At 42.1% G+C, this 16,546-nt stretch overlaps 1 protein-coding gene across 3 annotated transcripts in view; it reads left to right on the top strand.

Annotated features, from left to right (window-relative positions):
• LOC126426855 (uncharacterized) overlaps positions 1-16,546 on the top strand; it is a 69,833-nt gene that overhangs the window by 34,569 nt on the left and 18,718 nt on the right. For 2 of the 3 annotated variants that reach the window (XM_050088877.1, XM_050088879.1), the window contains one exon: positions 3,092-3,232. In XM_050088877.1, coding sequence (XP_049944834.1) covers positions 3,092-3,232 — 141 coding nt within the window. Of the gene's footprint in view, positions 1-3,091; positions 3,233-13,433; positions 15,657-16,546 lie in introns of those variants that run through there. The other variant, XR_007576445.1, reaches the window with a different exon arrangement.

Below are 16,546 nucleotides of genomic sequence, written 5' to 3'. Positions count from 1 at the left end.
AGGAAAAGTAGTTGATGAATGTGGGATGGGGGTAAGGAATGAATGAGGAAGCTGCCTGGTAGAATTTTGCACAGAACATAACTTAATCATAGCTGACACTTCGTTTAAGAATCATGAAAGAAGGTTGTGTATGTGGAAGAGACGTGGAGACACTGGAAGATTTCAGATAGGTTATATAATGGTAAGACAGAGATTTAGGAACCAGGTTTTAAGACGTTTTCAGGAGATGATGTGGACTCGGACCACTATTTACTGGTTATGAACTGTCGATTAAAACTGAAGAAACTGCAAAAATGTGGGAATTTAAGGAGATGTGACCTGGATAAACTAAAAAGAAACAGAGGTTGTAGAGTGTTTCATAGATAGGATTAGGAAATGATTGGCAAGAATGGGGGGAAAGAAGTACAGTAGAAGAAGACTGGGTTGCTTTGAGAGATGAAATAGTAAAGGCAGTGGAGGATCAAGTAGGTAAAAAAAAAAAAAAAAAAAAAAAAAATAGTAGAAATGCTTGGGTAACAGAAAAGATATTGAATTTAATTGATGAAAGGAGAAAATGAAAAAATGCAATAAATGGAGCAGGCAAAAAGGAATACAAATGATTCCAAAAGGAGATCAACAGGAAGTGCAAAATGGCTAAGCAGGAATGGCTAGAGGACAAATGCAAGGATATGTGACTATGGGTAAGATAGATACTCCGTACAGGAAAATTAGAGATACCTTTGAAGAAAAGAAAAGGGAAGGCAGGAAGGTAGAAAGAGATTATAGAGGGTCTATACAAGGGCGATGTATTTGAGGGCAATATTAAGGGAATGGAAGAGGACGTAGATGAAGATGAAATGGGAGATATGATACTGCATGAAGAGTTTGACAGAGCACTGAAAAACCTAAGTCAAAACAAGGTCCCAGTAGTTGATAACATTCCATTAGAAATACTGATAGTGTTGGAAGAGCCAGCCCAGATTTGGTGAGCAAGATGTATGAGATAGGCGAAATACCCTCAGACTTCAACAAGAATATAATAATTCAAATCCCAAAGAAAGCAGGTGTTGACAGATGTGAAAATTACCGAACTATCAGTTTAGTAAGTCACAGTTGCAAAATACTAACATGAATTCTTTACAGAAGAATGGAAAACTGGTAGATGCCGACCTCGGGGAAGATCAGTTTGGATTCCGTAGAAATGTTGGAACGCATGAGGCAATACTGCCCCTACGACTTATCTTAGAAGGTAGATTAAGGAAAGGCAAACCTATGTTTCTAGCATTTGTAGACTTAGAGAAAACTTTTGGCAATGTTGACTGGAATACTCTCTTTCAAATTCTGAAGGTGGCAGGGGTAAAATACAGGGAGCGAAAGGCTATTTACAATTTGTACAGAAACAAGATGGCAGTTAGGAGTCGAGGGGCATGAAAGGGAAGCAGTGGCTGGGAAAGGAATGAGACAGGGTTGTAGCATATTGCCGATGTTATTCAATCTATATATTGAGCAAGCAGTAAAGGAAACAAAAGAAAAATTCGAAGTAGGTATTAAAATCCATGGAGAAGAAATAAAAACTTTGAGGTTCGCCGATGACATTGTAATTCTGTCAGAGACAGCAAAGGACTTGGAAGAGCATTTGAACGGAATGGCCGGTGCCTTGAAAGGAGAATATAAGATGAATATCAACAAAAGGAAAACGAGGATAATGGAATGTAGCCGAATTAAGTTGGGTGATGATGCTGAGGGAATTGGATTAGGAAATGAGGCACTTAAAGTAGTAAAGGAGTATTGCTATTTGGGGAGCAAAATAACTGATTATGGTCGAAGTAGAGAGGATATAAAATGTAGACTGGCAATGGCAAGGAAAGCGTTTCTGAAGAAGAGAAATTTGTTAACATCAAGTATAGACTTAGTCATTCCTGAAAGTATTTGTATGGGATGTAGCCATGCACGGAAGTGAAATGTGGACGATAAATAGTTTGGACAAGAAGAGAATAGAAGCTTTCAAAATGTGGTGCTACAGAAGAATGCTGAAGATTAGATGGGTAGATCAGATAACTAATGAGGAGGTATTGAATAGAATTGGGGAGAAGAGGAGTTTGGGGCACAACTTGACTAGAAGAAGGGATCGGTTGGTAGGACATGTTCTGAGGCATCGAGGGATCACCAATTTAGTACTGGAGGGCAGCGTGGAGGGTAAAAATCTTAGAGGGAGACCAAGAGATGAATACACTATGCAGATTCAGAAGGATGTAGGCTGCAGTAGGTACTGGGAGATGAAGAAGCTTGCACAGGATAGAATAGCATGGAGAGCTGCATCAAACCAGTCGCTGGACTGAAGACAACAACAACAACAACAACAACAACAACAGCAATGAGCACTTGCTCACCTTCACTAGTGCGAAACACATATTCTCTATAGAAGAAGTGGCCATAGCTGTTAAGGTACGCATTTTAGAGGTCATGTTCACTAGACATTTTTTTCTTGTTTTGGTCCATACCACCACGTCTGAAAATTGCATACCCTGCAATCTTAGCAGTAACAGTACAAGTACTTGTATTCCACTCTCAGAGGCTGCAGAACAGTTTTTGCTTATTACTTTAGATTCATTTATTTCCGGTACAGGGATCCTGGCATCAAATTGATACATTTATCCCTCTCCATCATTCCTGGAAGTTTGGATCATCATCACGGAATCACCCTGTATATACACACATTTACAGGTGGCAGCACATGTAAGTTTGAGGCTCTGTAGCTTTGTTAGGTGGCATTTCTGTACATGGGTTTCTATTCAAAATATTACGTATCCATTCCCCTCTACAAGTTCTAGAAGTTTGTAACAGGAATTTTTGAATGTACTGTATTTTGGAACTGTATTATCATAGACTGCCTTTACAAACATGGGCATTAATAGAGAAATTGTGAATGTAGTGTAAAAGATACAGAAAAATCAGATTGGTGGTTGAGGAATGTCCAATGGCCCATAGGTGTGGAATGGTACCTGCTTATATTAACCATACCTCACTGCAGTACACATTTGTAGCTGGCTGGTCACCCTATGTGGCCAGATGTGTGTGACCTGTGTTGTCTTAAGTCTGGTTTGTCCACTAGGTGAGTCAGCACGACTGAAATCGTCTGCTCCAGCGGGTAAAAAGTGCCAGACCATCTCGACTGCGTGCCACCTGGCTCATTGTTGCCTCTCTGTGGTCAGCATGTGCCAGGAACTTTGCTGGATGAGACAGAAAGGCTGGGGTAAGCTACTTCTTCACAGTAATCTCCTGCAATGTTGGTGGTGAAGACCGTTATATAGTGCATCGGGTGAAAACTTTGATTATTTGGACTACTGTTTTGACGAGGAACACTTTGCAGTGGCTACATACGCACACGGATACGTGACTATGACAAATTTAGTATCAGCATTAGTGTAGATGAATTAAGGCAAATTGCTATGGATGTTTTGTTGCAGAACAAGAGTGTTTGATGTGCAGCCAAGTTCCACAAAAAATGCCTCGCGTATTACTAAGAACTTTGATCTTATTACAAACTGAAATGTTTGGATATGTAGGTGTGTGAAAGATGCTAGAGAAATTGATTACATAGTCATCTTTGTTAACAATTGACTATGAGTTCTCAGTTTCTTAGTAAGAGTAGACTTCCGAATATTTGTATCATTGTGTAGGAAAAGTTGACTTTTGCTCCTGACACGACTGGGAGGATGTGTTATACAACTGTTAAACATCTCTTGCCCAGCTCGTACACTATGTGATCAAAATGGCTTAAAAGTTCGTTGTGCCCTCCATCTGTAATACTAGAATTCGATGTGGTATTTGCCCACCCTTAGCTCTGATGACAGCTTCCACTCCTGCAGGCGTACGTTCAGTCAGGTGCTGGGAGGTTTCTTGGGGAATGGCAGCCCATTCTACACAGAGTGCTGCACTGAGGAGAGGTATCGATGTTGGTTGGTGAGGCCTGCCGTGAATTCGGCGTTCCAAAACCTCCCAAAGGTGTTCTATAGTATTCAGCTCAGGACTCTGTGCAGGCCAGTTCATTACAGGGATGTTATTGTCGTGTAACAACTCCACCACAGGCTTTGCATTACGAACAGGTGCTTGATCGTGTTGAAAGATGCAATCACCATCCCCGAATTGCTCTTTAGTAGTGGGAAGCAAGAAGATGCTAAAACATCAATGTAGGCCGGCGGTGTGATAGTGCCACCCAAAACAACAAGGGATGCAAGCCCCCTCCATGAAAACCACGACCACACCGTAACACCACTACCTCCTAATTTTACTGTTGGCACTATACATGCTGGCAGATACCATTCACTGGGCATTCTCCACACCCACACCCTGCCACATTGTGTACCATGATTTCTCACTCCACACAATGTTTTTCCACTATTCAACTGTCCAATGTTTACATTCCTTACACCAAGCGAAGATTCGTTTGGCATTTTCCGGCGTGACATGTAGCTTATGAACAGCTGCTCGACCGTGAAATCCAGGTTTTCTCGCCTCCCGCATAACTGTCATAGTACTTGCAGTGGATCCCGATGCAGTTTGGAATTCCTGTGTGACGGTATGGATAGATGTCTGCCTGTTACAAATTACGACCCTCTTAAACTGTCGGTGGTCTCTGCCAGTCGGCAGACGAGGTCAGCCTGTACGCTTTTGTGCTGTACGTGCCCCTTCATGTTTCCACTTCACTGTCATATCTGAAACAGTGCACCTAGGTATGTTCAGGAGTGTGGAAATCTTGCATGCAGATATGACGCAACTGACACCAGTCACCTGACCACATTCGAAGTCCGTGAGTTCCACGGAGTGTCCCATTCTTCTCTTTTTCAATGTCTAACGACTACTGAGATGACTGATATGGAGTACCTGGCAGTAGGTGGCAGCCCAATGCACCTAATATGAAAAAAACATTTTTTTGTGTTGTTGTAATTTTGATCACACAGTTCATTTAGTATATCAAGCATTCACAATGTTTGTACGATTCAAAATATTTCTCAATAAACCATACATGTTTTCAATTGTTAACAAGAAATGGATTATGCAATCAATTTCTTTAGTAATACTATCAAACAGTAATTATTCTCATTTGAATTTATTATTGGATCTTAGTTGTTCTCAGTAAAATAAAATAAGTTTTAATTTGAGATAAAAATTGTATTGCCTATCTTCAGTTTCAAACCAGACACCAAAACATGACAGCAGAATGGATTAGGATCCTTAAATACAGTATTTTGGGCACCGTACAACTTCTCTAACTAGGCCTAACCATTGACTTCACTGGATTCTACAGATCTGTTTATGTTTCAAATACACACCAATCTGTGCCCATTCCTACCATTGCAAATATGCGGGAACTGCAGTGACATACGCTTGAGGAGAAAATTTTTTTAAACTTACTGGAAAAAAAACAATTCAGCCATTCTCAATAGGACACTATTCCTCAAGGGACTTGTTACTTGCTCACTAATCATTAACAACACTTCAACAAGTAAGTGGATGTGATTATAACAAACCTGAACCTCATTAATAATTACATTGTGATACTATTCCTCCAAAACTTCATTTCATCTCTCATACATAGAAAACTTTGGCAGGATCAAAGCATTTGTATCAAACTTATCACCATATTTGGCTACTAAATTATTTCTGTCTCCTCTCTTTTCTCCCTCTCTCACTGGCACTGTGTCTTCTCTCTCACAGCAAAATTGTCTGTCTGCTTCTCTCTCTCTCTCTCTCTCTCTCTCTCTCTCTCTCTCTCTCTCTCTCTCTCAGCACAAAAAGAAAAAGTGCAGATTTGTTGCACGATAAAATTTTTAGCAAGGAAGGTGGGTTAGAGATTGAGACAGCTGGTTCTCCACGTTCCTCTCAGTCTTTTAAACGAGGTTCATATTGGTCTTTGTTGTGCTCTTACAGGAGCACTTCTCCATTAGTTTCTTTCTTTCCCCTGCCACAGCACGGTGTGTTGCTTGTATGAAACTAATTCTGTTGGTCAGTAAAGTTTTGACAGTTTATTTACATACTTAACAAAGACAACAATCAATTATTGACAAAATTATTTATTTCTAAAAACAAAGATGAGGTGACTTACCGAACGAAAGCGCTGGCAGGTCGATAGACACACAAACAAACACAAACATACACACAAAATTCAAGCTTTCGCAACAAACTGTTGCCTCATCAGGAAAGAGGGAAGGAGAGGGAAAGACGGAAGGAAGTGGGTTTTAAGGGTGAGGGTAAGGAGTCATTCCAATCCCGGGAGCGGAAAGACTTACCTTAGGGGGAAAAAAGGACAGGTATACACTCGCACACACACACATATCCATCCACACATACAGACACAAGCAGAAATATGTCTGCTTGTGTCTGTGTGTGTGTGTGTGTGTGTGTGTGTGTGTGTGTGTGTGTGTGTGTGTGCGCGCGCGCGCGCGAGTGTATACCCGTCCTTTGTTCCCCCTAAGGTAAGTCTTTCCGCTCCCGGGATTGGAATGACTCCTTACCCTCACCCTTAAAACCCACTTCCTTCCGTCTTTCCCTCTCCTTCCCTCTTTCATGATGAGGCAACAGTTTGTTGCGAAAGCTTGAATTTTGTGTGTATGTTTGTGTTTGTTTGTGTGTCTATCGACCTGCCAGCGCTTTCGTTCAGTAAGTCACCTCATCTTTGTTTTTATATATAATTTTTCCCACGTGGAATGTTTCCCTCTATTATATAAATTATTTATTTCGATAGATAAAAAATCTAATCACCAAGTGGCAGCAGAACACACACATAAGACTGTTGTGGCAGACAAGCTTTCTGAGCCAATGGCTCCTCCTTCAGGCAGAAGGGTTGAAGGAGAAGGAAGAAGGGTGAAGGAAAAGGACCAGAGAGGTCTGGGAAAGGGGGTGGTTTTTGGGAAAGTCACACAGAACAGCAGGAACCGTACGGGACGAGGAGGAAAGACTGATTGTTGGGGACTGCATCGGATGAGATTTGAAAACCTGAGATCTTAAAGGTGGAAGACAGGGTAATATGCAAGACAGAGATTACTACTAAAACATCGTGCACAAGTTAATAAGAGTGAGAAACTAAGTGCATTGTTCATAACAGAGGTGGGAGGTGGTGGTGGAAAAATAGACGTGAAAGACAATGAAAGATAGATAACTAAAAGGAGTGAAGCAAAGAGTAGTTACAGTGAAGGAAAGATGAGACGGTAGAAATTAATGTAAATCTTTTCTCCGCCTCTATTACATACAATGCACTTAGCTTCTCACTCTTGTTAACTTGTACACTGTGTTTTAGTAGTAATCTCTGTCTTGCATATTACCCTGTCTTCCACCTATAAGCTCTCAGGTTTTCAAATCTCGTCCAGTGCAGTCCCCAACAATCATTCTTTCCTTCTCATCCCACACGGTCCCCTCTGTTCTGGGTGACTTTCCCAAAATCTACCCCTTTTCCTACTATATCTCTCCAGTCCTTTTCCTTCACCCTTCTTCCCTTCCCTTCAACTCTTCTGCATGAAGGAGGAGCCATTGGCTCCGAAAGCTTGCCTATCACAACAGTTTGTGTGTGTGTGTGTGTGTGTGTGTGTGTGTGTGTGTGTGTGTGTTCTGACACTTCTTGGTGAGTAGATTTTTTATCTGTCTATTTACAAACTTAAGGCGCATTTTCATATGTACACACATGTAAGCAACAAATAAGGAAGCATAATATATGGTTAACACAAAAGCATGTGCCATCTAGTGCAGGTTCACTTGAGATAAAAATGCCTATCATTACTAGGCTACACCTAGTGATGTGGTCCAGACAAATGCCCAGTGGGCAGGACATTTATAAACGGGCATTTTCCCAAAGCAGTTTTAAGTGCCCAAAATCAGGTCATTTGTTAAGAAATACTTTTTGAAGATATTACTGCTACAATATATAATTTATCAATTAAAATAAGGGATGGGATGACACTTCCGAAATTAGAAGTTAATAAATATTTACATTTAAAAATATGTATTACCTTTATTACTAAGAATGAAAGGAAAGGAGAGAGAAGCTTTTTTTTTACTGGCTTTCCAATGTGCTGTACCAAGGAAGTGCCTGTGTTGCTGACACACACACACACACACACACACACACACACACACACACACACACACAATGAGTGTAACACACTTCATAATTTGTGTCAAATCCCTAAATATTACTGAAGATTGATTATTGAGAACCTTCTTGATAGTAACTGTATTCTTGAATGTTGAACTGTTTTCAGTGAAAAACAAAAGAGAATGCTTTTTTGTCAGATGTAACGACATTTTTTCTATTCTGCTCATTTCTTTATCTACTTTTGAAAGACTGCACTGCTATGAAGATAAAACGAGGACACTAACATAAAAAAGATTTAATAACAAAGAATTGATCCCCAAGACACTGGAATCGTTCAATTCTGATATTTGCCGATTCCTAGAGAATCGGTAACTGTTGGACTCGTCAAATCGGAGTCGGCACATGAATCGTCCTTAATTAAGATCGTTATGGATATGCATTTTTTACTCAAATTTTTTTGCAGTAGTAAAAATACTGCCGAAGGCTACCTACTTAATATAAACTATACTTTCTTTCAAGAATTACTTTTAAACTTGAGTTTTGTTTTCTTTTTTTATGTACTACCACAAGAATTGACCTCATTAAACATGTGTAGTTATGTTTACAGTCCAATCTATATTCCGTAACAACTCTTAAGCAGCTTTATCAGCTTGGTTACCCAACCAAAACAACAGTGTTACAAAACACCTTTTCCAATACAAAATATCAGTTTAAAAACTTTTATAAGTGCTGCTTATTAGTTAATCTTTAAAATGAATAAATGCCAGGGTGTTTATGAATTTTGGGCATTTACCCAGGCATTTATTCTGGACATTTGCCCCAACTTACAAATGCCCAGGCATTTTGCATCATTACTCTTAATGTTATAAATATGTGCAGCTTACTTTCAAGTATTGGAAAGCTTCTGTCTTAAAATTAGGTGTACAGTTTAGAAGCATGTACTGCCTGGCAGTGCAAGTAATTTCTTACTCCTAAACACCCCGTTATGAGAGTCGTCTTATGTGAGGTTGCAAGGAACCCTGACCAACTCCATCTCTCTTACATAAGAATACTTCTATGCTTTATGCTTTCCTGCAGCACACACGCCCGTACTTCACTTCTATAACTGTGTACCTGCTGGGTGAAGTGTGAGTAGCTTTGCTCCCTTAGTGTCCAGGTTAGGTCTGACCCTTGCTCACTTGAGATAAGCAGATAAACTGGCTTCTCCAGGTTTAGTTTCATATTGCAAAGGATATTCAGCTGCCATGATAAAAGTTGACCCCACTTCGTGATGAACAATGAAGAAAACTGGCACCAGATCTGAGTGGCTGAAATCCAGAAATAGTGTATGGATAATTGTTAGTTGCTCAGAAATTACCTTTATTGCATTGCAGCTGCACAACAGGAATTGTAAATGTTTTGCGGTGTTCACTGTAATGTGCCTTCTGCAGCATGTCTGTGGAAGCATACAGGGTCAGGGTGACACTTCTTCTGAAAAAGATTATTCCATTAAGTTATCATTGTTTAAAAGCTGCAGTATTCTCAGATGAGAGGAAAGAGTAATGTCACTATTGTGCAATGCCCCACTCCTTCACCCCCCCCCCCCCACCCCCCCCCCCCCCCCCCACACACACACATACACACACACACACACACACACACACACACAAGCTAATTGTTAATTATCATTAACTTCTTACGATGCAATGTTGCTCCTCATTCCTCGAATTCTCACTTTTTTTTCCAAGTTTGAGTAGGCACCCTTCAGTGTGTACTGAAAGTTATGTTATGAGGCATGCGGGTTGCTAGTGGGTACTGTGTGAACAAGTTTTTCTGATAAATGTATATTTGAAAATGCTTAGTTTGCGTGCTAGTGTCTCCGAAATGTTTGATGTAAACAGTTTGGGCCTCACAAGCTAGGCAAGGAGTAAATTGCAATCATTCTGAGACTCTTGACATGCTAGAGCATCCAAAATGGGACCGTAGGCAAACAAATGAGAAGTGACATGCAGTAGACGGCATATTGTGTACTACGTACAACATTTACTGTTGTTATTTCTTGATTTGTTACACAACACACACTGTACTCCATAGTCTTGTGCAGACGATGGTAGAGTACAATACTGTCTTGTTCCGTAGTTTCATAAATAACGTAATTTTCCATCATTCGTGAAGTTATGAACAATGGTGATTGTGTACACCACTGAAATATGCACATATATGCTTTTCGTGTACGAGGAGCACAAAGCAGGGCAAGATGAGCTCACCAGCTGTACGAAGAACACTATCCCAACAGGCGTCACCAAGCCCACAGTATGTGTGCGAGACTGGAGAGGTGTTTACATTAAACAGGCAGCTTAAATCTTAATGGGCACTAAATGGGCCGTCTGTGACCAGAGTTTGAAGAAGCTGTGCATCACAATTTAGCAGAGCAGCTTTCTACGAGCACCCTAGCTGTAGCGCACACCACGTGTGTGAACCAGGTGGTAGTGCGGCACGTTCTGCACAGTGAGTTCGTTTGTTCTTACAAACTCCGGAAGGCTCACATGATGACTCTGAACGACTTTCCTCATTGCGTCAACTCTTGCCGACTGCCGCTCGAATAAAGTAGGCGGGATCCTCGCTCCCTACAGTATATCCTGTTTTCTAATGAGTGCGCCTCTACCGGGGACAGCATGTCCGACACCAGAAACAGCGATGGTCGGATGGGAGAAAATCTTCACACACTGCAAATTCGAGGCTGCCGATGTTACTTTACTCCCGACGTTTGGGTGGGTTTCGTTGACGACCAAATTGTAGGCCCATCCGGCCTCGTGCTCGTGCGTGCCAACAGTCCCAGTAACGCTGTATTTCTGTGAGAGGTCATACTCGTCTCGTCGAACGAGGTACCGACGATCGTCTGTTGTGCCGAGTGGTTCCAGCAGGATGGCGCTCCAGTGCACTTAGACAATGTGGTACGTGGTCATTTGAATGACACATTCAGCAGCAGATGGATTAGACACGGAGGCCCAGTAGCCTGGCCCTGTTGTTCTTTAGCCGTGACACAGTTGTTTTTATGTGTTGGATGACACAAATCCGAGTATCAGCTGGAGTCATCTGTGGTATGCCAGGAATCTTTCCGAGAGTTCGGCAAGATGTCACCAGGTGATACATAAATTGTATCAAAGTTGGGGGTGCTCGTATTGAACATCTTCTGTAAGTGAGTTATACTGGTATATACTGACAGTAATAATGTACATTATTTGCTCCTTGCCTAGCTTTAGTGGTCATAAGTGCCTCCGTCCTCCTCCCACAATTCAGAGGTACTAGCACCCAAAAAAATCATTTTTAAACATAAGTTTACAAGCCCAGCACAGTCACGCGGCACCCGTTGACTGATGCCACACCTTGTAACTTAGATTTTGATACACGCTGTGTAAAAGGTCTTTGCAACCGACTCCACAGCAGTCTGCTGTGAAGTAGCAGCTCTTACCAGCTTTTTATGGTGTCCGTGGCGCATAATGGCTGTTGCGAAGGTGACGGTGACCTCGTGGTACATAGTGGATACGATTGGGTGTATCTTGTATCTGCCTGAGTAGATGGCCTCTGCTGTGCCCCACCTAACAGATAGACCTAACATACGGCAGTTCTTATATTGAAATATTTCCTGTGTATCACAGTGACAGCTTTGCTGAGTGATGTAATACGTCAGCTGGTGGATAAGCTGCTAATGTCAAAACACCTTTTTTAATTACCTGTGTCTTGACTTGAAGGGGAGGGGAGGGGGGGAATCTTTCTCCCCCCCCTCTCTCCCTCTGGCGTGCTTCTGAGTGCTTTCTTCTTTTGTAAACCACATATATTGTAACAAAAAAAATTGTACTCAGAAAACAACTTCAAACAGTTCTGTCTGCTTGACAAATTTACCTGAAATTCATTTGCAGTGATCAGTCAGTTAATAGTGGTGCTACTAACTCCGACCTCTTTTGTTTCTAGACCTTTCCTTCTGCATTGTCATAGCCATCTTCTTCCACGGAGGCTGGTGCAACTCAGTGATAGGTATCTGTTGCCGGGAGAAAACTTTAAGAGTAACAAGTGTGGTCAAATGTGAGCTGCCAGCAGTGTCGCCCGTTCAGTAGTGATGCCATTTCCATTGACGTTCTGTCAATGTGCACATGTGGAGAAATCCCATGCTGTAAACACGCATGCCTCGTTTTCCAAATTACATTAAATAAACTTTCTTCAGCAGTCGACAGTCATCATTTGTCGATCCTAAATACCCTGTGCCACATGTAACTTTAAGAAAGTGATATGTTACACTATAATACCTCACCAACGAGGGTGACTGACCAGCTTTAAATTAGTACTGAAGCATCAACTTTTAGTTTCCTATTGCAAAAAGTATTCAGTTGCCATGATGACAAAGTAGACTCTGCTTAAACCAACAGTGAAGAAAACTGGCACCAGATCTGAGTGACTGAAATCCAGAAATTACTTATTCTTAGCTATTCTTACTTAATTCTTAGTTACATATTTTTTTGTCGTGTGTGCATAATTGTTAGCAGCTCAGAAATCATCTTTATTGCACAGTAGCAGCCCAGCTGGAATTGTAAATATTCGCTGATATTAACTGTTACCTCCCTTTTGCAGCACGTCTGGTGTACACTATACAGGGTGTCCAAACAAAACACCGACAACAGTTACTGTGTTGTGCAGAAAGGCAAAGTAATCTGTTTTCAAGAAGGAACCTGTATCGGACAATGCACGGCTTCGGTGCCGGAGGGCATCAGAGTCAGAAAATGAACAGTTGTGACCCTTCGTTCTGGTTCGTTTTGGTATCTGAATACGGAAGGTTTGCAACCCTTTAGCAGTCTGTAGTTCGGATGGACGACCTGAAAGTCTGTGCGCTACATTCCTCCACACGGCCCTCGTGTGCATCCTATTGCGGACCTTGTGTGGTATGCAAGTGCAGTGACATCATTGACAGCAGCGTGACATGTACCGATACACAATTCTGGAAATGACTGATGTGGTGCTTGCAAATGGCAAAGCGGATTGCAGTGGAGAAGCTGCTGCAAGATTTTATGTGAAAAGTTTCCCAAACAGATGTATACCACATTCGTGGCCATTGAGAGAGACCGCAGAGAAGCCGGAAAGTTGCACGTGGGTATACTCTGCCTGAGGTGTGTCCGTTGTACAGTATGAGGGGGTGGGGGGGCGAAAGTAACGGGAATTGGGCTGCGGTGGGGAGGGAGAGGGGGGGGGGGGGGGGGAACACATTGTTTCAACTACAGGGTGTCCAGAAAAGGACTCCCTGATTTCAAAATTAAATATCTCGAAAACAAAGGTCGATAGAGGAATGCAGTAAACAGTATGTTTATTGTGAAAGCTGTAAGAAATTTATACAGCTGTTTGAAATAATAGTTACAATAGCTGCTAACAGATGGCGCTGTAATCGCCATACGTAATTCCTAGTATAAATAGTGATCCGAAGCCCAGAGAGATCAGTTCCACTATTGAAACGTGAAAGGAGGTTAACGTACCGAAGGAAGAGATTAAAACCATGTACTCCATTGAACAACGCGTTTTTCTGGTGCTAGAGTACCACAGGTTAGAAGAGAGTCCTACGGCAACAAGGCGAAGTTTTCAAGCATGATTTAATGTTCCAAAAGGACCCGATGCGAAAACCATTCGTACGCTCTTCGCAAAATTTCAACGAATGGGCAGCGTAACTGATGATCTAGTGGAGCATGTTGGCCGCAAGCAAACCGCAGTTACGCCTGAAAATATTTACGCCTGAAAATATCGGCACAGTTTCTGGAATTATTCAGCGAAATCCAATGTCATCCGTCCGTAGAATTGCATCTGAGACTGGTTTGAAGCATTCCAGCACGCAGAAAATACTGAGAAAGAGCCTACACGTTTCCATTCAAAATTCAAACGCACCAGGCCATACCCGTACGAGCTGTGCAACAAAGGGTTGCCTTTGCTAATCAGATGCTCACAATGATTGATAGTGAGGGATTTGATGTTGGCTGCATCTGGTTTACAGATGAAGCACACTTCCAGCTGAATGGATATGTGAATAAGCAGAACTGGCGATTTTGGGGTTCCGAAAAGCCATATTGGGGCTGAAGCGAAACCCCTGTATTCTCCTAAAGTTATTGTGTGGGGTGCAGTATGCAGCAGAGGCATTATTGGCCCCGTTTTCATTCGAGAAACGGTCACTGGTGCACGTTACGTTGCAATTTTGGAACAATTTGTCGCCACACAGCAAGCGTTAGAGGATCGACCAGGTACTGAATGGTTTATGCAAGATGGAGCCCGACCACATCGGACCGAACAAGTGTTTCGCTTTCTTGAGGAATACTTCGGCAATCGAGTCATTGCTTTGGAATATCCCAAATTTACTGGTACAGGCGTGGATTGGCCTCCATATTCGCCGGATTTGACTCCCTGTGACTTTTTTGTGAGGCACAGTGAAAGACACGGTCTACCCGAAGCATCCCGCCATGCTGGACGAGCTTGAATCGGGGGATCTCTGTGGCATGTGAATCCATTTCGGTTGAGACACTACGAAATGTGATGGCGAATTTCATTCTTCATTTGCGCCACCTCTGTAGTGCCAATGGTGAACATTTTGAAAACATTGTGATGTGATTGTTTGCAAAGATTGTTTTCATATGATTATTTCAGTTATGTATGCTGATATGAGCTGTACAGCGTACAGCGCCATCTGTTAGCAGCTTTTGTAACTATTATTTCAAACTGCTGTATAAACTTCTTACAGCTTTCACAATAAACATACCGTTTACTGCATTCCTCTATCGATCTTTGTTTTCGAGATATTTAATTTTGAAATCAGGGAGTCCTTTTCTGGACACCCTGTAGGTGATCATATCACTGGGCCACAACTACTAACAGGACCGGTCTACCTCACATATAGTAGAGATGTGTTGTCTACCCTGTTGGATGTAGTGCCACTAAAATGTTTGGATGGACACGTGGCTGCAGTACGCCGGAGCTCCGACACACTTCGATGCCGATGGGCAGAATCACCCGATCATCGCGTACACTAATTGACGGATTGGTAGGGGTGGACTGTTCCGTGGCCAGCATGGTCGGCAGATCTGAAACCTCTAGACTAGATTTTGTTAGGTAATGTGAAGAGTTCGGTGTACAGTGCACATGTAACGTCAGCGGAGGACCTTATTGCTGGAGTCTGCAGAGCGACTTGAGATACTTGAAAGACAAACGTCCATATTGGCTCACGTGTGTGAATCTCAGCCCGCTGATGTAGACTCTGCATTGACATAGGAGATACGCAGTGTAAATCCCGTTTCTAATGTGGAGAGCATGACGTGCTACTCGTGTTGGACTGATTGACATAATGTGGAACACATACCCATCTCAGTTTTAGACACTTTCCAGCACCCAAGCCGTGTGTTACTGGATATGGGTTCCTTCTTGAAAACCGATCATTGTGCCTTCCTGCACAACATACTAAGTGTTACCTATGTTTTTGGGACACCCTGTAAATGTTAAGAAAATACACAGTTCGATCATTCGATCGTTGTGGCTATTGGCATCGCGGAGTCCAGAGCAATTAAATTGTCCAGTGTGCTGTTCAGTGGTGAGTACATTCAATGTCAGCGCTCTCTCTCTCTCTCTCTCTCTCTCTCTCTCTCTCTCTCTCTCTCTCTCTCTCTCTCTGTGTGTGTGTGTGTGTGTGTGTGTGTGTGTGTGTGTGTGTGTGTGTGTGTGTGTGTGTGCGTGTGTGTGTGTGTGTGTGTGTGCTAACATTTATATTCACTATATAAGTAATGCATATAACACTTTTACTTTGGGTAACTTATGGTATGTTCCATTAAGTTCTGGGTGTGCAGCCGCAAGAAATCTCCTTCTTCTAATATTTCGGCTGTATACCGTCCAGCCATCTTCAAAGTGAGTCACAAGACTGCCGCGACTGCGCATGCGGCCACAGATGCAAATGCGCCAGAGACGTTGGTCGGCGGCAGAGACGTGCATAATGCGCGAGTTGTATCTATGACTCCGCAGTCGATCTGTGTCGGCATACCGTTATATCATTGTGAGCTGCACTGTGACAACGTCTTTGTGAGTTTATTACAGCAAGTAATTTATCATGATTTATCAAGATTGAAACCACTATCTCTATTAATTAAATTTATCATCAAGCGAATTTAAAGTGCCTCCTTCACCATTGAGTCCCAAAAGGATGATGTAGTGGCCCAAATTTCGACGTTGTCATACAACATATTGTGACCATTATCAATACAGTGCTTTGCCACTGCCAACTTGTTAGGTTGTAAAAGTCGTGTGTACCTCCGATGTTCTGTACATCTTTCTTGGACAGTACGAGTTGTTTGTCCAATGTAAGAGTTGTTTGTCCAATGTACTGTCCAAGAAAGATGTACAGAACATCGGAGGTACATACGACTTTTACAACCTAACAAGTTGGCAGTGGCAGAGCACTGTATTGATAATGGTCACAGTATGTTGTAT

The sequence above is a fragment of the Schistocerca serialis genome, chromosome 11 (genome assembly GCF_023864345.2).
Source record: "Schistocerca serialis cubense isolate TAMUIC-IGC-003099 chromosome 11, iqSchSeri2.2, whole genome shotgun sequence".
In the NCBI taxonomy this organism is placed as follows: Eukaryota; Metazoa; Arthropoda; class Insecta; order Orthoptera; family Acrididae; genus Schistocerca; species Schistocerca serialis.
Note: the sequence above shows the minus strand (reverse complement) of the source record. Positions and strands in the feature narration are given on the sequence as shown.